This window comes from Idiotropiscis lumnitzeri, chromosome 8, assembly GCF_059441095.1.
Source record: "Idiotropiscis lumnitzeri isolate Australia: NSW breed Sydney's pygmy pipehorse chromosome 8, RoL_Ilum_1.0, whole genome shotgun sequence".
Classification (NCBI taxonomy): Eukaryota; Metazoa; Chordata; class Actinopteri; order Syngnathiformes; family Syngnathidae; genus Idiotropiscis; species Idiotropiscis lumnitzeri.
In genome coordinates, this window is record NC_142398.1 from 21,610,301 (window position 1) to 21,631,076 (window position 20,776).

The window sequence follows — 20,776 nt, forward strand, 5'->3', positions numbered from 1 at the left end:
TGTGAAAGCAAATGCCTAATCAGAATTAGAAATCCCTTTGTCATTGTACTCAAGTGTGCAACGAGATTAGAGAGCTCCCCTCTCCAGTGCAATACAACAATAATTCAGTTAAATATATAAATTAGATAAGAGAATAATTAGTGCGATGGAAAGTAATACGAAATAGGATATATAAAAACACATCACGTCGCTAATCAATGGAATTGGATAAAATTACTTTGACAGATCAGTGTCAGATGACCCTGTCAAATGTTTCCTGCAAGTCCACCAGGTGTCAGTATTCAGCAACAGTGTCAACACAGTGTCAATACATTGTGTCACTGTGTCCAAACGATACAGGATGCCTCATCTACCCATCACTAGTTAAAAGCATTAGTATTTGGTGAGCTGAGGTCAGCTTTGAGGGAGTACACATATGCTGCAATGTATCAACCGGTCGTCCTCAATTCAGCAAATCTTCGCCGTGCTGTGATTGCTCAATGTCTCATTAAGCTATTTCCTTCATTAGGTGTTGATTCTTGAATTTGCTCCAAGGCTTCTCTTGCAGCTGTGACTGATCTCCCTGGCCTGATATTTATCACCGGTGCCTTTTTATCCCCCCCCCCCGACTCGCTGGTCTATTTAGTCTGCAACTTCCACCATATCCATCGTCAAGCATTCCAGTACTATTCCAGTGATATTCCTTGTGGTGGTCGGCTTTTACATCTGCCTTGCGTATTTTCGCATTCTTCCTACCTGTACCCGTCAACAAGGGCGGGCCATAGGGAGGCTGTGCCCGCCCAGCAAAATTCTAGAAAGTCCAAGTATGTTTACCTTTTTATGCAGAGTTTTTTTAGCAGTGTGCGTTGATGACCAGCAAGTTGTGCCGTTCTTATTGACGTGTCTGTCAGCACATTCTTAGAACCGGCCATAATGTGTTGAACAAAATGCTTTGTTTGAGTTTTTTGTGTAACCTTTTCCATGTAGCCTTTAGCGCGTAGGGATCGTTAAGTTGTAGTCATGTCGCTAAATTAGTAAAAAATACTTTGACCCAGCGTGTGTGTGACATTATCGGCCCAACGGGGTGGTCTTCAGTGTCTGAAGATGGCGGTGACGAGCTGTCAGTATTTATTGATCGCTCCGTTTTTGTTGTTTCATTCGAGGAGTATCAAAGGTCACAAACATGTTTAACCCAAAAAAGGCACACAAGCCATGCCTCGGAAATTGCTTGATCTTGTTGACATGATTATAGTCCGATGATGTCATACGGCCACAATGCTTGTGTTGATAGCGACGTGTGAGTTTTACTGTCTTTTTAAACATTTTATTGACTGAGCGTTTCATTGTCTAGAATAATTTTGACCTGTTGCTTTTTATATAGTTCAATTAACACGGCCCAGATTTCACTAGTCTTATTTTGTGTAAATTTAGACAAAATGCTAATTTTAATATTTTTGTTTGGTGATGTGTTGTGAGATTTATCTTACATAAAATGGCCGCTTTTGCTTGATAAAAGTTGGAGGAAGGTGTTTCTGTCAGAATGCCTTTTCATGAATAAATACATTTATTTAGTCTGCCTAAAAAAAAAAAATATGTGACTGTATGTCATTTCGTCTTTCAATGTCATGCTGTAAAATGTTAAGATTATTTGCCTTGCAACCTTCACATGATATAAATGGGCTCAGTTTATCTTAAGTACTACGCAATGACAAAAATGCTTTCCTTTTCTACTTGCAACCTAAAAGGCAATTTATCAATCACCTGATGAAACCATAAGATGATATGACTAGATGTTAGTCATTAAAAGTTTCTCCTTTCCATGCATCCGTGTAAATGTATGCATAAAACGTTAGAATCAAATCTTCTAGAAACTCGGCACTTCCTTTTTATCATAAGAAATTAGAGCAAAACAAGCAGAGGGAAAAATAAAGGTCAACTTAATATTTAAAAATATATTCATATACAATGATATATTATTTAACTCATGTGTATATTTCTTTCCCCACCCCCACCCCCAACCCAGCGTTGTTTGTGTGTGACGAAAGTGACGCGTTTGCGCTGCTGGGAAAGAAAGGACGACGCTTTACGATTGTGTGATACAAAGTTTGCGACAAAACATAATCGTCATATGTCGAAGTTGAAAAATAGGAGCATGCACACTTGAACGTTATGTTAAACGCGACACACGTTTTCGGAGCTGACAGAATTAGGTCACGTCGATTCGCTCATCAGCTACTTCAAAATTCTACTTCGCTCAGTTTCGAAACGCACCATAAAGGAATATAAACAGAAATGTGAGTATGACTGACACCCCCCCCCCCAAAAAAAAAGAAAAGAAAAAGGGAACAAGCACTACCAGTTGCGGTTGCCATGGAGTCTGACGGTTTGGGATGCGATGAGCGTCATCCGGAAGCTTGACTTCAGTGCCGAGTCGGAGCGATTTGGAATAAAACAGCAACGTTACAGTTCGAAACTTATTTAAAAGTGAAATACCAAAATTTTTAACTATATCTGAATGTAAAATCGAAATGTAAATTGCTCCTATCAATACGAATGAAAAAGTTAATGTCACGACGGAAATGTTTAGTAAAAATACAAACGGAACCACACACTGACCGGCGGAAATACCAAAGTAAAAGATTATTTAGAAACTGCGTCCCATGTTAAAGCAGGACATAAAAGGTGGTTGTTTATTTCCGTAGTTCAATTCAAAACGTGTAAGGGCCACGTTTTTTTAAATGAACCAAGTAAATAGTGCAGAGAGTAGTGTTAAAATGTACCAAGTAAATATAAAAAGTGGTCAGATAAATTAGTTCTCAGTACCGTGAAGAGTACCAGAAAAATATAATCAAGCACAGAAAACAGTTTTTTCACGCAGTTGAGATGTGGATTTAAATGCATGCTCTGGTCTTCCTGTGAAGAGTTTACATGATCTCTCGTACCTGTGTGGATTTTCTCTGGGTACTCTGGGTTCCTCCCACATTCCAAAACTATGATAAGTCAAACAAATACTCTAAATCACAAATGTGTGGACTTTGCTGCTTTATTCCACAAATGCATTAATAATCAGAATACCGTCTTTTGACTAGTGGGTTGCATAGAATATATTGCAAAGAAACATTTTGAGTTGACTGCTCCCTGGTTCATGGTCTTCTATGGCACGGCCTTCCCTGTTTTGCCTTATTAGTCCTTTAGTTCTCAATCAAACTCCCGCCCCCAGCCCCCCCCCCCCGACCTTTCCAAATAGGTCCTTATGACGACTTTGAATATGAAGTTGGAAAGTCACAGTTCCAGGCAAAATGTAACAATGGCAATTCATTGTTGGTGCGACGCTAATCTATCCCCTTGCTACTGTTGAGGTGCCTTTGAGCAAAACATTGCCCCCCCCCCCCTTCAGCATTGCACCCGTGCCCCCCCACTATTTGAGAAGGACAGTCTTTGGTCAACATAGTAACGCGTATTTAATTTGGACAACCTATTTCACATCACAAGTGACTTTGTTTGCTGAGTTTCTCAGCGTTATAGTTGAATATTATGTTCTTTTCATGGAAATTGTTAACTTTGAGCGTTTCACCTCAGTCAGCTGTGGTGCCAGGATGGTGGCCACTGTCTGTTATTTTTCCCCGGTTGTGCGTAGTGTTTGTTTAAAGTTTGATCAGATGACGCAAATGAATCGGGTTAGTGTTTAGTTGTGCATTCATTGACTTGGCTTTTGACGATATTTTGGGTTGGTGATTGTTAGACCTATTATCATTTTGGACCATGTAATCACTGCACCAGCAAGAAGACAAAATGGAAAACATGCAGTGTATCTTGGGTCGCCCCTATCTAAAACTGTTCTTTCACACCAATGTCGTCCGAGCGTGACCTTGCTCTATACTGGGACAGAAAAGGGTTAAAAACTGCAAAATCATTCCGTGTGCGACGGCATATTGAATACTGTCGTTGGATATCAGAAAAAGAAAGTAGGTGGTACCTTGCAAAATAATGACAGGTGAAACTTTATAAGAAAGTATTTGCAAACTATATGCAAATGAAGTCCGAAATGATGACTTCAGCATTTACAAATGCTTCACTTAATCTTATTAGTCCGAACTTATTATAAAGTCTTACCTTTTTTTTTCCATCTTCAGAAGTGAAACACATCACATAAGGTGGTGCAAACGGATATAAAAAAAATCATTGACTTGAAAGTGAAAGAGGTGAAATTTTCCAAGTTTCTTTGGTGAACTATTTTCTTGACTGCAGCAGCTAAGCTTCTCCCCGTGTGATTTACTCAATACTTCATGCATTCAACCATATGGACAGAAACAAGGAGGGCTTTGTGGAAGTCTTGGGCCAGGAGGCACCCACAGCCACACAGTACACACCAATCAAACGGAAACGGGGGCAACAAAGTATGGGCAGGCTGGGAGAGGACAAGACACCCCCCCCCCAATATGGTGTGGGTGGTGTTTGAGGATCTTGGTGTGATATGTCAGGCTGGCTCTTTAGTCACTGTGAAACACGGCAGGTAGGTGAGACATTCAGCTAAGTCGTTAATTATATTCCTTGAGGGAAGCATATTATATATATATAAATATATATATACATACAATTGTGAAAGGGGGGACGAGCATTGATTGCAGAATGTTGAACAGAGAAGGTTAATGAGCTGGTCGAGGTCCTATGTAGTGTTACTCCAGGACCAAGTCATCCCCATATGGATCGCCTTCACATGTGTGCTCACAGCTAATTGGCTGCAGACAGGGGGCCTCGGTCCAGTCACCAATCAGGTAGTAGTGGTCGTGTATCCCTCCACACCCCCCCCTCCTTCAACCATTTTTCACTTGGGCCACTTGGTCACGCCCCCCCTGGAGAGCTTTAAAAGAAAGACCAGGGTGCCGCTTCTGGAGAGTTCCATCCTCCGTCCTTGAGTCCGATTTATGAGTGACTCTCTACTACTACTAGCCAACTTTTTTTTTATAACACTTAAATCAAAATTAATTTCATGATACAATTTTTGTGTTTATTATTTTTTATTTCTTTATGATCTTTCTGAGCAGTGTGCAACTCCATTCCGGTTGAGTGCATTTTTTTCCCACTCTCCCTTTGGACGGACTCAATCATCTGGTGTGTTCTGTGACCCGTAAGAATAGCATCTCTCTCTTCCATCTACCCATCATCACAAAAAAGGCCTGAGACGTTCTCGGTCACACTGTTTTGGGTAAGTATTTTTTTTCTTCTCCTTTTTCGATGTGATGTTGGTGACAATTTCTCATGTTGCTCTCATTTACACGGCCATGTAATGTATGCATGCTTGTTGGCTTGACGTTACTTTTCAAGTTGTGGCAATGCTCTAAATAGACTTGAGTGATACTGTTGGGGCCACATAACTCTTGAGGGCCTCACTATGCTGTACTGTTTTTCTGTTCTGTGAATTGTATCTCACAGGGATTGTGATTAATTTTAGCGAGCAGGAAACTGACGTGGTTTGAGACTGGAGGGAAGTGCGTTATGTTTTCCAAAAAACTTGGCAAAACATTTATTAACATGAATGATATGCAAGAGAAGTTTTCAGTCCAAATATTGTATTCAAGGCTAGTTTTTACCCACGTAGTCGCTACAATGTTTGTGTTGAGGCACACAGATGCGCTGCTCAGAGTCTTTTAGAGCAAGGATACATTTTTTTTCTCTTATAAGCGTAAGTGAACGTAATGAATGAAGCTTTGCATGGAGTTTGGTTGCATGTGCTCATAGTCGCGCATAATCTCTACCTCTAATCTCGTTGCACACTTGAGTACAATGACAATAAAGGGATTTCTATTTCTATTCTATAATAACCAATCCACACGATCGCAGGCGTGGTGATGGAGATGTGGTGAGTGTGGCACTTTGTAAAATAGCAGCAGCGGAAAAGTACTGAGAGGCAGGAAGGGAGGAAGGTATTCATAGATAGTAATAACCGGGCTTTGCCAAGTCACACTTCTGCACCTGCATCAGAGGACATGGCTTATTTAGACAGAGAGCGTCCTCATGGCTAAAGTGACTCAAGTTGCACTGGCAATAAATAAATGCTGTGCCAGCTGTCTGTCAGCCAAATGCTGCCGAAGGTTACGCTCAGCCTTTTGATGCAATAAATTCAAATGTCACTAGATGAAGTCAAATATGTATACATTGTCAACAATACAAATAAAATATGTCCGAGCCCCCATACTGGTTGTGACTCGTGGGCCTGCATGGTATGGATGACTGAAAATGCCCAAATTGAATAAATAAAAGCTCCATGAAAAGTTTAATTAAAATTGTCGTTAATTAATTCAATATTTAAGTCATTTAATTAATATCGAATTAAATAAATCAGATAAGTAAATAAATGTGCCATTAAATAAAAGTGGAATTAATTAAATGTTTCATTTATTGATTAAATATGGAATTAAAATAAAATGTATTAAATTAATTAATTAAAATTAATTTACTAAACTTTTATTTAATTATTTTCTTGTGCATTTATTCATTTATCATATTTGTTTAATTGCATATTAAATGAATGAATGAAAAAAATGAATTAATGACAATTTTAATGAAACATTTCAATAAACCCTGCCATATTATGTCTCTAACCACAGGATCTGGATTTGACATCTCTGGCAAAATGGAGGGTTTGTTTTGGTTGGCCGTTGATATTATCAAGAAAATTTGGGGGTTGACATCCCCGTTAATTTTTATTTTAAAGGGGATTTTCAATCCAGGATTAGACCAGCATACAAAAACTGTCCCTAGATTTTTTATTTTTGTTTCTCTGTTAAATAGGTGTCAAACGCCAGTCCTCGAGGGCCGCTATCCTGCATGTTTTCCATCTCTCCTTGCTGCACGACACCAGATTTAAATAATCAGCAAGCTCTCAAGAAGCCTCATAACGATCCTGATCGTCAGAATCAGGTGCGTTGCAGCAAGTGGGCTGGGAAAACAGGACAGCGGCCTGACAGGACCCAATTTGGACATTCCTGGTTTCAACCTTCATTTTTTTTTTTTTTTTCAAAACTTAAATTGCAAAAGTCGTAGCATGGATATGACACTACTGTATACACAAACAATATATATGAAAATGCCGTTTAGGGTGACCGTTTACTACTATTGAAAGTGTGAAAGAGTACATATTTGTTGTCCCGTTTCAGGAGTGATGTGATCTCTGTCTGTCAAAGAAACATTCAGAGAGCCAACCCACAACCCGGCCAGACTATGCGAGTGGAATTTAGGTACCGAGCTAATACAATCAAGTGTTATTTAGCTCACTTGTGTGTGGCTGAGCAGTACACGTGAGAGTGGCCACACTGCCGCTGAATGTATGTGTCCATAAGTGCTGAGTGTTTCCTGTATGTCGAAGGAAAAAAAAAAACATGAGCCCGTTTTTTATTTTTCACCTGTCATGTTTCAGCCGGCCAACATTCGGAAGAAAAATGGATCTTTGAATTGGAAGAACAATGAATGGTTGAGGCGTTTGTTGCTGTTTTACAAACATTTGGAAGCCATTTCCACTTTTGTTAAAGAAAGTGAGAACCGTATCCATACTATCAAGCCACACACATTTTTTAAAGTTTATTTTATGCATGTTAGTACGCCATGAAGTCAAGTCACGTGAGCTGAAGGATTATTCTGACAACAGGCATGATTAATGACCCTCATTCCTACTTTTCACTTTCACTTCACTGACCCCAGTTTCGCAGCTTGGCTGGGAGTTGTCTGTAACGCACGTGCGTTCAACATTAACTTGGCATCCTTTCAGACGTTTTCATGATTTGCTATCGGATGAGAAAATTGCAGTTATCTAAACTGAATCCAGACATATAAAAAAATTATCTATACACAAGCTAAAGATCCAAGAGTGCACAGGACGGCCAATGAAATGAAACTGAATCACTTTAGATCAGTGGTGTCCAAGTCCGGTCCTCATGAATCTCAAGATCGTGTTCAAGCTTCTGAAAATCTTGCTCATGAGCTGGTCATTTGAATCAGTCGTGTTGGAGGGGAGAGGCGCGTAAAAACAGAGTGGAGAGGGGCTGTCGAGGACCAGACTCGGGAAGCCCTGCGTTAGATTCTTAAAGCAATCCGTTTCTGTCTTGAATGTCAAGACGACTGTAACATGAGTATTGCCAGCCTCCCTGAGAAATGATGCACAATCACTGAGTGCGAAAAGTGTGTCGTGAGGGGAGGGAGACATAAGGGGAGTCCCCCTCAACTTCAAAATCGCTCCAATCCTCATGATGGAATCTCAGTCTCACTCCAATGCGAAATATCTTGCATACATACAAGGAGGGGCCTCTCGAAAATAAACAACCATGTGCAAACCACTAAATGTGCACTTGTTTGAATTTGGATAAGCACGCGTGCCAACATCATTTTCAATATTATCTCACCTACTGCCATTGACGGCCAAAGATGTCAACGATCCATTTTATTTACTCGGCTGGTCGTGAATGAGATTCAACTTGTGACAACCTTCACACATTTACCACGTTTGTAAAATAAGACACTCTAGCAAAACAATGTTGCGTCTTGTCAGGTTTGTTTATTCTTCCGTTCAAATGCCTCAACTTGTATAAATGGATAAATCTAACTTAAAGACGGCAATTAATGATTGATTATGGTGTGTCAGCTGTATTTCTTTTTTATATTTGTGACAAAATAGAGACACGATCATTTTTTCAAAATTCATGCTTGGGTGAAATCTGTGAATGGTTTTTCCTATGTAAAATGTGTCTTGGCTCTACAAAGGTTACTTTCCAATTGATTTAATATTTACTCCTAAGTAGGAGCTCATGTTATTGAATACGTCTCATATGATGCAGATGGCAAGACGTGTTAGTGTGTGTACGTAGAGCAATTTCAAGTGAGTTGTAATCTCTCCATTGCAAGATCTCTTCTCTCTACCATGAGATCTTGCATTGGAGAGATCCACACTTAGTAGACCCGATCTCGCTATCAATTCTGGCACTTGACACAAATTTATGATGCCGGTCGCCAGTAAGATCTTGTTGGGCGAAGCGAATGTTCGAAGAACCGGTGGCGCATAAACAAGAAACGAAATCGTACAAAAAGCCCACCTCATAGAAAAGTACCCGGATGTTGATGTTCTGAGCTTGCTTAAACCAATGATGCATCGGTAGGATACTTGTGAAGACTTCGCTAGGAAAATATCCCAAAATGCATTGAGTGCCGATAACACGGAAATACGTCATAGTCGGGATGGAAGGCAGCAAGAGTGTTAAAAAAAAAAGTGTTCTAAGGAAAAACCTTCCGTCATCTATTCTGAGGTCGTTCTCCGTTTTGAAAAACGGCCATTGGCATTATCAACACTTTAGATTGGAAAATAATTCGTAAAAATGGCTCACCTGCGTGGGTACTGGCAAAGAATATCAATTTGTGAAATATTACGCAATTAAACAAATTTGGATGTTTGTGCCCGACGCCAGTTTTCAACTCTGCAATGTGTGCGATGATAAAAGCTGTGCGCTATACTGCGTACACGTATACACTTATAGATCACACAAGTCATCTGAGTGAGTTTTTCAAGCATTTGTTGACTTTGGCAACTATCCCAGTCCCTCATCCATTCCTTCCATGCCTTCACATAAACACACACCGTCCATACTCTTCTTGGCTTGTATTTTTCAACCCCTTCCCTTGACAAACATTTCCTCCCCCCATTTGCAAGTGAATGTCCATACATTCTTTTGACAGCTGTAATTTGAGTCTGGGCTTACAATGCATGGATTTTATCTTTGCTATTTTTTTTTAACTGGGCAGGGACTATATCTTTTGATTCCAAGGCACTTCTCCCCTCTGATAATTCTGATAGATCACTGAGTTAGTTTGGCACTCTATGACGGTTTCGTATATGGTTGAAATGGAATGCAGAACATGACCATAAAAGAAATGTACATAGACTCATCTCATGTACTGATGTCCTTTGAATTGTGTCCACTTCCTGTTTTGGGGGTCAAAACTTGGGCCGGCCTACCACCACAAAATAGTTGGACAACAATTTTGTAAGAATGGCCATGGACCTTTCATGACCACTTTTGCCTCAAATATTTCCCCTTGCTTGCCCAATATGTACAATTTTGTTTTTTTTTAGTATTTTATCTCCAACTTGACATGACTGACTTCACCTTACCCCATACTCCTGTCAAGATAATATTTTGAAAATAATGACATGTTCTTTGAGTTGAACATACATGCATTTTTTTATTGATACGACCTTTCCTGTTCAACAGAGACGATAGCTAACCATGGCTTTGAACGTGCCTGGTCTGGTGGTGATGGCACTTTTCTACGTGCTGATCCTGGCAACAGGCATCTGGGCTTCCTTGCGTTCCAGGAAGGAGGAGAAAAAGTGCTCCGGAGATGGAATGGAGATCACTCTACTTGCTGGACGGAACATCAACTTGCTCGTGGGCGTCTTCACTCTTACAGGTAAAATGTTGCTAGTTTATCTGCGGGAAGAAAACAAGAACAACTGAATGATATTTTTTAAAAAAATAAACTGTCTTTGCAGCCACATGGGTAGGAGGAGGTTTTATCTTGGGTATTGCTGAGGCCACATACAATCCCACATTAGGAGCAGTGTGGGCTCTCATGCCGGTGCCTTATATTGTTACATTCTTCTTGGGTGAGTGCTATTCCTTTTACAAATCCTGAAGCCACGAATTGAAAACACGGTTTCCTCCACTGTTTTTAAACAAATGTCTTCTGATTTTCTAGCTAGGCCAAACGATAGATGACACAAGTGTAAACGGTTTGAAAGTGACACCGGCAAGCGGCAGGAAATGACAGTAAAATTAGATGCTGGCAGGAGCGTGCCCTGATGTACATTATGCAACCGTTGCACTCCCCCTACGTAAATGCCACTTGATCTGGAAGGTTTTTTTAGGGGGGGGGGGCTCTAAACGTCAAGTTGGTCTCCTCTGCATTTGTCAACATCATTTCATGACATGTAGCAGTATGATAAAAAACAATTCATGACAAATCAACACAAATGACTGCATACAATGTTTGGAAAAAAAATATATTTATACATTTACATGCTCAATATCCCCACCATCAGCTCTCCGACAGCACAAAACGATAAAAGTGTCGCTCGGGTTAAAAATAGGACGAGGAGAAATCAGTTTAGGATGGTAATATGAGGCAACAGGTGCAAAGCGACGACTTGAACCAAAGCGACCTCTAATCGCCGTGCGCTCCTCGTACACGTAAACATTTGCAACAGGTGACGTGACCAGCACGCTGCGCCAATGTCACAATGGCCGACATCGTCTGACAAGTTTTGAGAATTCAGCAAATATAACGTGGCCGCTTTTGGCGACGTGGACTCACCGTATTCAGCTGATTTTACTATCAAGAGACAACACTTGCTTTCCTTTCTCTCCAAATATCCCGTCGTCATTCCCTCCGAACCGCCTCTGTGCCGTTTTCTGCTTTCCGGGGATAGGAATATTCTCAAAGATTCTCTTTCGTACAGCCTTACATCTTTATTCGGCGCTAACGCTTTCCTTTCCGTCGCAGGTGGCTTTTTCTTTGCAAAGCCCATGAGAGAGAACAAGTATGTAACAATGATGGACCCTTTCCAGAAGAAGTACGGGAACGTCCTGAGCAGTGCTCTGATCCTTCCCGCACTGATCGCCGACGTACTGTGGGTGTCACGCACACTTGTCAGCCTGGGTGAGTTCCTTCATATTATAGAAGTCCTCAAAACGCGCTCATGCGACGGTCGTGCACACGTAAACAGATCGAGGCACACAATGAATACGACTCTCGAAACAAAATAATTGGACTCGATGATTATTATCGGTGTGCTATATATAGAAGCGTTCGGGGTAAATCTTGAATGAGGACGTCGCATTGATGTAGTGGTACTCGAGTGTCCATGATGGGCCCTGGAGTGTTTATTCCTGCACTTGTGGTAACTATGCCCTCAGGACGAAATTATGAGTATTAACGCTTGTATGTGAAGTCCCTCTAGTGGTGGGGGCCCCTCGACCCAAAATAGTCAAGGCCAGCTACTCAATGATATGCGTACGTGCCGTTGGTGTCTTATGAGGACGCCAAGACACTTAAATGCGTAAATATGCAGCGTATAAACAACTCGCATCATGACACGAAGCTTGATATTGGCGAAAAAGGTTTGGGATCATTTCGAAAAGCCGACAACTTGTACTGATAAGTGACGATGACCACGATGAGGGGACAGCAGTCGGATGATATTCTGTCTGCCGGTTTGTCGGAGGTGCTTTGAAATTTTTCAATACGCTCGAAATTGATCGATTGGCCCGATCCAACCTGATTTTCATGTCGTTCTAACACACCTGATTCAAATGATCAGGATTGTTTGGCTCGCTTCTCGGAGCTTGCTGACGAACTCATCATGTGAGTCAAAAGAGTTGGAAGATGGGAGACATGGAAAAGGAGCGGACTCGGGCTTCAGTTTTTTGTGAGTGATCCCAAATTTTTAAAGGGCAGCATCTTTTAGAATGGAACGTGTTCTTGCCTTGTTGATTCCTAAGATACACGATGTTTGTGCTGTATGCTTTTTATGTTGCCATGTGTGACTCATCTGTGTGGGCGTGGCAGCGAATGTGACTGCGATGCTGTGCAGCGAGAGTGTGTATGTCATGTTTTTTGCGTGTGGGTTTTAACGCTGTCTTCTTTTCCAGTGGTATTTGAAACAGGGGGTTAAACATCGAGCAGCCTGTTGATTGTGAAAGGTGATCAATTATTCAAAGCAGGTTGTTCATATTCATGAGAGACTTTTCTATTCTTTGACTGACGGCTTCAATGATACATGCCTTTACAAAACGTCAAGTGTGTGTGTGTGTGTGTGTGTGTGTGTGATGTTTATCGAGATGAAATCTGTGTTTCACTATGGTAGTGCTGCAGACTGCTTGAGAGACTGACTTTTTTTTTTTTGTCCAAACCAATTAAACCAATTTCGCCTCTGGGCGGATCCTTCACTTCTCGGTATAACCTTGTGACATTTGGAGGAATGCTTTGCATCCCGAGTTTGTGCTTAGCTTAAGACAGACACAGACACACAATCGACCACCACCCCATACTACAATTATTTATATATCAAATATATTGTAAATATATGTAATTTCTTTCCACAGTACAATTATAGTAAGCATCGTTGGTCTTCAGTGTGAAAAAATAATTTGACATCTCCTGTCAGACTTCATCCAACATCAAGAGCACACAGTCACGGTTAAATTTCTGCAGGGAAGGAAATTGGTGTTGGGCACATACGAAAGTGGTGTGTGTGTGTGTACGTGTGTTTGTTCACCCACTTGTCGTGTATCTGGGTAGGCAGGGGATCTAAAAACAACATGGGGGTATATAAGCAGCCCTTTTTCTCTGGTCGACCGTCGTGCAGCCCAAGGAGCCAAAGAGGCCCCCTGATTCTCATTCCACTTTTTTTTTTTAATCCTAAATTTAACGCCGTGGCAAAGGGCACAGCTCAACACACAAGAGATAAGGGATATGCCACTAAAACTGTAAAGCATACCAACCACGAATCCTTCACGATTCAGTCAGTTACGTCATGGCTACCCGTAGCGTCGGTCATAAAAGAGAAGAAGGGCTTGCGTTATCCAAATGGATCCACAAAGATTGAATTCACAGCTGGCATCAGAATCCAGCTTCACCTTCCTCCCGGAATATGCATTTATGACGGTTGCAAATAAAATTAAAAAAAATGCATGTTATATAACATAGTTTGGCCACACAGATTCCTTGAAGTGAAAAGTCTTTCAAGGAAAAACTAAGTTTTTCATTCAATATTTCTAAAAACTACTTTATCGGACTTTGTGTTTCATAGGTGTCTACCTGTACTACAGTGCCCTACAAAAAAATAAAAATAAAAAATAAATTAAAAAAATATTCATATAATATATATATATATATATATATATATATATATATACATGATGAATACTTCAATCAAATTGAATAGCTATTTGCAATGCGGAACTTGGAGTGGCAAAGAGGTGGCAGAGGCATTTTGGAGATTTGTCACCCCGAGTTTTCATTCTCTATCACTCACCACCTGTGAATGTGGCGTACACAGTGTCTTGTGCTTTAACACTGAGCTCACCTAGCATATTCCGCCATTTTAGTGCCAAGTGTGAACAGACCGTTGACGACTGCAGTCAAAGTTATGTAAAGGTTAGTAGGTAAGGGGTCTCGTAGGTGTGTTACAACTAATAGACTAAATATTACGAATGCATTCAATGGGAAGAGAGAAAGAGTGAACGAACCAAAGCGTAGAGGTCAAGTAACCATTAAAGGGACAGTGTGTAGAATGTTTAGATTTTTTTTTTTATTTCAAAGTTTGTTCATCCCCCGAAAAAATATCACAATTTTAATAGTATGCCAAAACTTTTTTTTTTCTGTAATCATAGCTGCCGTAATTGTTAATTATATGAAGGCGCAGGAGGCGACCATGTTTGGCCACCGTATTTCTGCTAGGAAAGGAATAACGGAGCTGACTTGCGTCACTTGAGGGAAAAGTGGAAGTGGTTTGTCGTAACATTTTGCTTGCATCTCTGCTGATAGAAATCGTTGGTCGGCTTGCCAAGTGACGCACGCGCGCGCTTCAAGCTCAGTTTTAGCAAATGATTTTGGTTGGCCACCAGATTGCACTCAATTCTACACGCTGTACCTTTAAACACCAAGAAGTGAGAAAGTGGTTGTTGGGCTCAGTTAGGGGTGGGCACGGTAGGTCAGAGGGTGGTAAGTGGCGATAGATGGTGCAGATCTGACACTTCTCTGTTTAAGGACATTGTTGTGGTGTGGCTGCAGGCTGCGGCTGGGGGGACCCTGGCAATGTGGGAGAAGAGACAGTAAAGGTAGTGACGTTTTGCTTGCCTTGTTTGAGTAACAAGATGTTTTCTTTTCTTTTTTTTTTATTCCTTTATTTACTATACATGTATGCATTCTTTACACTTTCACCTGTTTCATTTCTTGAAATTTGTTCTTAAGGGTTTATGGAGTCACAATCAATAGGCTGCTTCCGTTCTTTTTGGTTCAGTTCTTAATCTCATTGCTTTATGTCTGCTTGTTGCTTTAGGATTTTTGTTTTTACGATGTTTTATACAAAACTTGACCTGACCAAGTGTAATGTTATTGAACGAGATGACGAGTAACCCAACGCAATGTTAGGCTTTTGTATTACGCGGTTGTTGCTGTTTTGTTTTTGTTTTTTTTCCCCAGGATATGAATTAAATAACAAAACCAAACACATTTGTAATACATGGCTCGTTAAAAAAAAAGTGTATGCATGTCTATGTGTGTCTGTATGTCTGTGAGAGAGAAAATATATATATAAAAAAAAAGCGGGGTAGAGGACATAATAATAACTTTAGGCCATCACAAAATGACAGTTTGTTGCATGTGTCTCTAGTGATGAATGTCCAAAATGTGCAAGTGTTGCCCCCCCCCATCCGCGATTTGGTGCTCATCACAATGCCGTTTTATTCCAGGTGGAACTATGAGTGTGATCCTGGACCTTTCTTATGCCTATTCCATTGTCGTATCCGCCGTCGTGGCCATTATCTACACGCTCCTCGGAGGGCTTTACTCTGTGGCTTACACAGATGTGATCCAGCTCATCCTCATCTTCATCAGTCTGGTAGGTCAGCGCATATTCGCCTCTTGACAGACTCCAAACGTTAGAAAAACTTTCCGAAAGGTTTTCCATCAGGAATCACACCGAACCCCAACATGTTTTATTTTCTATTTTTTTTAAAACACAGCATTATATGTCAGCCCCCCGTCAGGTGTGAAACTCAAGGCCGGGGACCCAATCTGGCCCCTGACCTCATTTTAATGTGGCCCACAAAGGGCAAATCTTGTGCGTCAATTTCCTGTTTCGAGCACAATTATTTGTTACCAATCCTCCCCTTTTAAATTCAATTGAAGAATTGTTGAACAATTACTGATTTTAAAAACGGCTTTCCATCAATTTGTTGTGTGTTTGAGATCACGCAAGGCGATCATACATTTATATGGGTTCGCCGTCATAACGGCCCTCTGAGGGCCTTCGATGTGGCCCGTCCACAAAAATGAGTTTGACACCCCCGACCCAAGTGATAAAATGTGAGCAAAGTTGTGCAATCAGTAAAAAAAAAATAAAATGGATCTTTGACGTCTTTAGCCGTCAATGGCAGTAAATGAGTTAATCCAATCAATTGTTTTAACCACCACTGTTTCCTTTTGAGACTTTTGTTTGGCAACAGAATATCTCCACATCTGCATAAAAAAAATAAAGTCAGACAGAATTCTCTTCCGTAACCCAATCAAACAATTCCCCATAAGGATCTGATTGAGGAACGCGTGTTAGCGTAAGCATGCCGGGCTGGCTGTTGGCCTACTCGAGCTGCTGACGCTAACAATGTAGCCATCTAGGAACAGCTGTCACGGTAGCTCTTGGCTTCTATTTGCTGCAGTGGCGCGCATGCGGCCAACATGATGAATTAGACGAAATAATGTTTGAGCCGAAAAGGTCCTCCTCATCGTAACTGGAGCTGATTGAGCAGCCTCGCCACGAGCTATGTTTAGTTTCTGTCTCGGAAGCTCGTGATCGTAACGCGCAGATGCCCTCGACAAAGTTGTTGTTGAATTGAATTTATATGCCTTTTATGTTTTGCGAGGTTTATTAGTCTGACTTGAGTTTCACAGTTTAGTTCATATTTCTTTGGATAGTCGTCACGAAACGTACTGGAACAGCCGCTCAACCAGGTTGAGCTTCGTTGTTTCCGTGCGGCATAATAAAATGAATCAGCTTGGCTTTGTGTTTGTGTACGCAGTGGGTGTGTGTCCCTTTCCTGATGACCAATCCTCACTCTTTGGACATCTCGCTGACGGCCTACAACCAGACCTTCCAGGCTCCCTGGGTGGGCACGGTGTCCCTCGATGAAGCCGGCAAGTGGTTTGACGACTTTATGTTGCTGGTGAGTCAAGCAGCGCGTTATAAATACACACTGGGCCGTAAAAATATCTCAACGGCGCACTGTCTGTTGGATTTTTGGGCTCTTGCTTGAAAAGAAGCCTCAAATACGAGAATAAATGGCAGCTGTGAATTTCCTTGAGTTCCTCAGATGTGAAAAACAACGGCGATAATATCTCGTGTTGACTGTTTATGGTGACAGGCTCTCGGCGGTTTGGCCTACCAAGCGTTCTACCAGAGGATTCTGTCAGCCTCATCTTACACCCAGGCTCAAATGACCTGCTTTGTCTCCTCCGCCTTCTGCCTGGTGCTGGGTATCCCCTCAGTGCTGGTGGGAGCTGTGGCTGCATCTACCGGTACGTGCAACTCTTAACTCATTCACTACCAGCCGAGTTAAAAAAAAAAAAAGGATCTTTGACGTCTTTAGCCGTCAATGGCAGTAAATGCGTTAATTACAGGACTCACAGTGACGTAAAGACATTTAGGCCTCATCTGTTTTCATTCCTGATCAGTTCTCCTAATATAACCATTCCGTAGATTGGAACTCGACAGTCTACGGACTGCCAACTCCATATGAGCGCGGGGAAGCAGGTTCCATCCTTCCCATCTCCCTGCAATACCTCACGCCCACCTACGTGTCGATCATCGGGATCGGAGCTGTGGCCGCTGCCGTCATGTCGTCCATGGACTCGGCCCTGCTGTCCTCTGCCTCATTGTTCTCCTCCAACATCTACAAGAACATCATCCGGCAGCAGGTGAGAATGTCGACAAGGTGAACCCTGAGCACGAGATGGAATTATTGGTGGCGGAAGTGAGCAGAATATTATCAAGAGGCTCTGTTTGCCAATGTGTGTGCGTAGTCAATTTCATGGCCTGTGGCAAAAAATACAAAACTGGTTTGGTTGGAGGAATTGTTAATTATTTGTAATTTTGTCAAATTATTTTCATAAAAAATGGATACAGCAATCAAAGTGCGATCTAAAATATCCTGCCTTTATACATAAAATAATGTTCTGTTTTGGTTGACATCCAGTATTAATTGAACAAAATGGGTATTTCTGGTTGGAATCAGAACTTCACATTCGATTGCGAGCTGTTCCGAATATTGCTGAGTCTGTCACGCAACTGACGTAACCAAAATATTAGAAACAAGCTGTAGCATGATACATTGCTGTTATACACCACTCGAGACTTTTTTTTTTTATCTTTGAGGAGCATTCATTTTCATCAATTACGGAGGAGCAACTTTGTAATATTGAGGATCAATTTTTTTGCGGGTAAATCCAGAGGACCTCAAGCAAGGCTTTAAACATACTATAAAAATATGACAAAATAACAGCGCTGAAGGGATGCAGCGTTTGAATATTTTGGTATCAGAGTATTAAATACAATAATCAGAAATTTGTGGGAAAAAAAAAATCCTTGATGAACTCATTCACTGCCATTGACGGATATCAACGTCAAAAAGTGCATTCTTTCTACCTGGGGAAGGATGACAGCTGCTGGCTGCCATGAAGGCCACGCCCAGCCCGGAAATACACCAGCCGTTCGAGATGATATTGTAAATTCCCAATGGCCACCCCGCCCCTGGCTATAAACATTGTTTGCTCACGATATTTTCCGTCAAACCAAAACTAAATGTCTCTTTTCATCAGGTCCCTACAGAATGCCGCCAGTAATCAGATACTGTATCTTACCATTCCGGCTCACGTTTGTTGCGTCTTTGTCCCGGCCTCGAGACTGCAGTGGATGATCCTTCATTCAAAAGCACGTTTTGAAGCGCCGACTGTCTCTCTCGTCTCAGGCATCGGACCGCGAGATGCAGTGGGTGATCCGGATCTCTGTGGTAGTTGTAGGTGTGGCTGGCACCGGCCTGACCTTCTTGGACAGCAGTGTGCTGGTCTTCTGGCTGGTGGGTGTGGACATGTCCTACACCATTATGTTCCCTCAGCTGGTCTGCATCCTCTTCTTCAAGGCGTCTAACGGCTACGGGGCCACCGTGGGCTTCCTAACGGGAATCACCATGAGAATCCTGAGCGGCGAGCCCCTGGTCAGCTTGCCGCCCATCATCCGCTTCCCCTACCTGCGGCTGGATGCCGAGGGCAAGCTCACGCAGTTCTTCCCCTTCCGCACGGTGATCATGCTCGTCTCGCTGGTCATCATCGTGGTCGTGTCTTGGCTGGTGGCTTTGGCTTTCAACAGCGGCCTTTTGCCGGAGAAGTGGGATGTGTACAAGGTCAAACACAAGCAAAGAAAGCCGGTCGAAGAGCGGGCCACCCGAGACAACAAGGAGCTCTGCGTGTCCAAGCGACTACTGGACACCAGCTGCTGAGGGGCCTCTCGGGCAAAAGATGGGCCGAGACGGGAGGCGGACACGCTGGTCTGCTCGACGGGGATTCGCCGAGGGTTGTTAACAGAAGGGGCCTCACGTTTGCCAATTGAATCTGGACAGAATCTGTGACGTCGCGTCGCAACACCGAACAGACCAACATTGGCATTACGCCCCCCCAAATCCCCGAGCACCCGTCTTTATTATCAGCTTCCTTCTACAATCAAACAATACAAAATGTCAATTTAGCTTGTGTATAATAGTTAGCACCCATTTATCAATAGAATGCGATTCATTAAAAGCATCCACTTACTGAGCCTTGTTATCAGCTAATCACACATCTCTGCAATGGACAGAAGGAGCGCAGCCTTTGAAAAATCATTTCCATTTGGAAAAGAAAGGAGTATGGAATTTATAAATTGTTTTTGTTTGATGGATTTTGGATTTGTACAGATTTGTAGAAATATATTTTATCACACCAGCAAAAGTTTTATCGTCCCTTTTTGAATGCAAATGTAGTCCCTCGACTAAAGTGCCCGTTGGCACAAGAAGGGAAAGAAATGTTCAGTCCAACTGAAGAACGATGAGCTAGCTTACGACTCCCGTTAAGTTGATGTGTTGCAGTCCTACGGGTTGTACGGATCCATTTCCTTGCAACAAAATTGTCCAAATTGTCAAGGCAGTCATTAAATGAAGTTTGGGTGTGGTATTGATACCACACGTCAATTTGCATTGATCAATTTTTACCAATGTCATGTATGTACAATCATGTGAACAACTTCCTTGTTTCAACATGTTGCATTGTAGCCATGTTAGTATCTTCCCCCCCAAAAAAAGACAGAAAGGTCCACTGATTAAAAAGAAACGTGACTGTCAACTGTTCTTTGATCCGCCACAATCAATTAATCCAAGTGAACGTCTCCAGAATGTGAATTTCTCCTTCAGCACAAATATTATCAAGAGAGCCGAGCCAGTTCAAAACCTCACATTATTTTTTCAACAATGCTGTGACAGCAAGGGGAACACCCCCCCCCAACAAACACACACCCCCACCCCCACCCCCACACACGCACACGCACTGACTGCAATGTAAGCAACAAAAATCAAAATCAAGACTGCACCACAAATGTGAACAAAAGAAACACGCTAATTAAAGTGTTTTAAGGAGAGAATGTGCATTTGGTGCATTGAAAGTTCTTATCTCAGGCACTTTCATGTGTGACAATCTAAACTAGAATTGACGTAAATATCACTGGAAACAGACTCGCCTCGCCCGTTCGGGCTTTTTTGATGGATGCGAATGACCTCAAGAGCTCAGCGAATGTTTCTGAACGCCGTTTGCTACCAAATGGTCATAATCTGTTTTCCAAAGACTTGTTGTAGAATTCAAACGAAACTCACTGCATGCATCGTTTTGAATAGATGTGAGTTGTAAATGTATTATACTCTTGTACAGCATAATTGCAATTTGTACATTGACTTGT

At 41.8% G+C, this 20,776-nt stretch overlaps 1 protein-coding gene across 5 annotated transcripts; it reads left to right on the top strand.

Annotated features, from left to right (window-relative positions):
• Positions 1–644: 644 nt before the first annotated feature.
• On the top strand, positions 645–20,333 carry LOC148332758 (high affinity choline transporter 1-like). 5 transcript variants are annotated; one of them, XM_088303354.1, is made up of 10 exons: positions 645–803; positions 5,025–5,185; positions 10,236–10,434; positions 10,517–10,630; positions 11,527–11,682; positions 15,498–15,646; positions 16,824–16,967; positions 17,166–17,319; positions 17,501–17,718; positions 18,768–20,333. In XM_088303354.1, exons 3-10 carry the CDS (start codon positions 10,251–10,253, stop codon positions 19,293–19,295), a joined length of 1,647 nt encoding a protein of 548 aa, XP_088159480.1. In that variant the 5' UTR covers positions 645–803; positions 5,025–5,185; positions 10,236–10,250; the 3' UTR covers positions 19,296–20,333. The 5 variants fall into 5 exon arrangements, with proteins under 5 accessions (XP_088159480.1, XP_088159483.1, XP_088159482.1 ...); XM_088303356.1 differs by lacking the exon at positions 645–803 and adding an exon at positions 2,170–2,273; XM_088303355.1 differs by lacking the exon at positions 645–803 and adding an exon at positions 7,137–7,217 and having other exon boundaries at positions 4,889–5,185.
• Positions 20,334–20,776: the final 443 nt, after the last annotated feature.

What these genes read in the sequence shown, in the direction of transcription:
- LOC148332758 (XM_088303354.1), top strand. Translation starts at nt 10,251, where the DNA reads ATGGCTTTGAACGTGCCTGGTCTGGTGGTGATGGCACTTTTCTACGTG. An exon ending in GGGCGTCTTCACTCTTACAG is followed by an intron (nt 10,435 to 10,516) that starts GTAAAATGTTGC and finishes CTGTCTTTGCAG; the next exon opens with CCACATGGGTAGGAGGAGGT. An exon ending in AGCTGTGGCTGCATCTACCG is followed by an intron (nt 17,320 to 17,500) that starts GTACGTGCAACT and finishes ACCATTCCGTAG; the next exon opens with ATTGGAACTCGACAGTCTAC.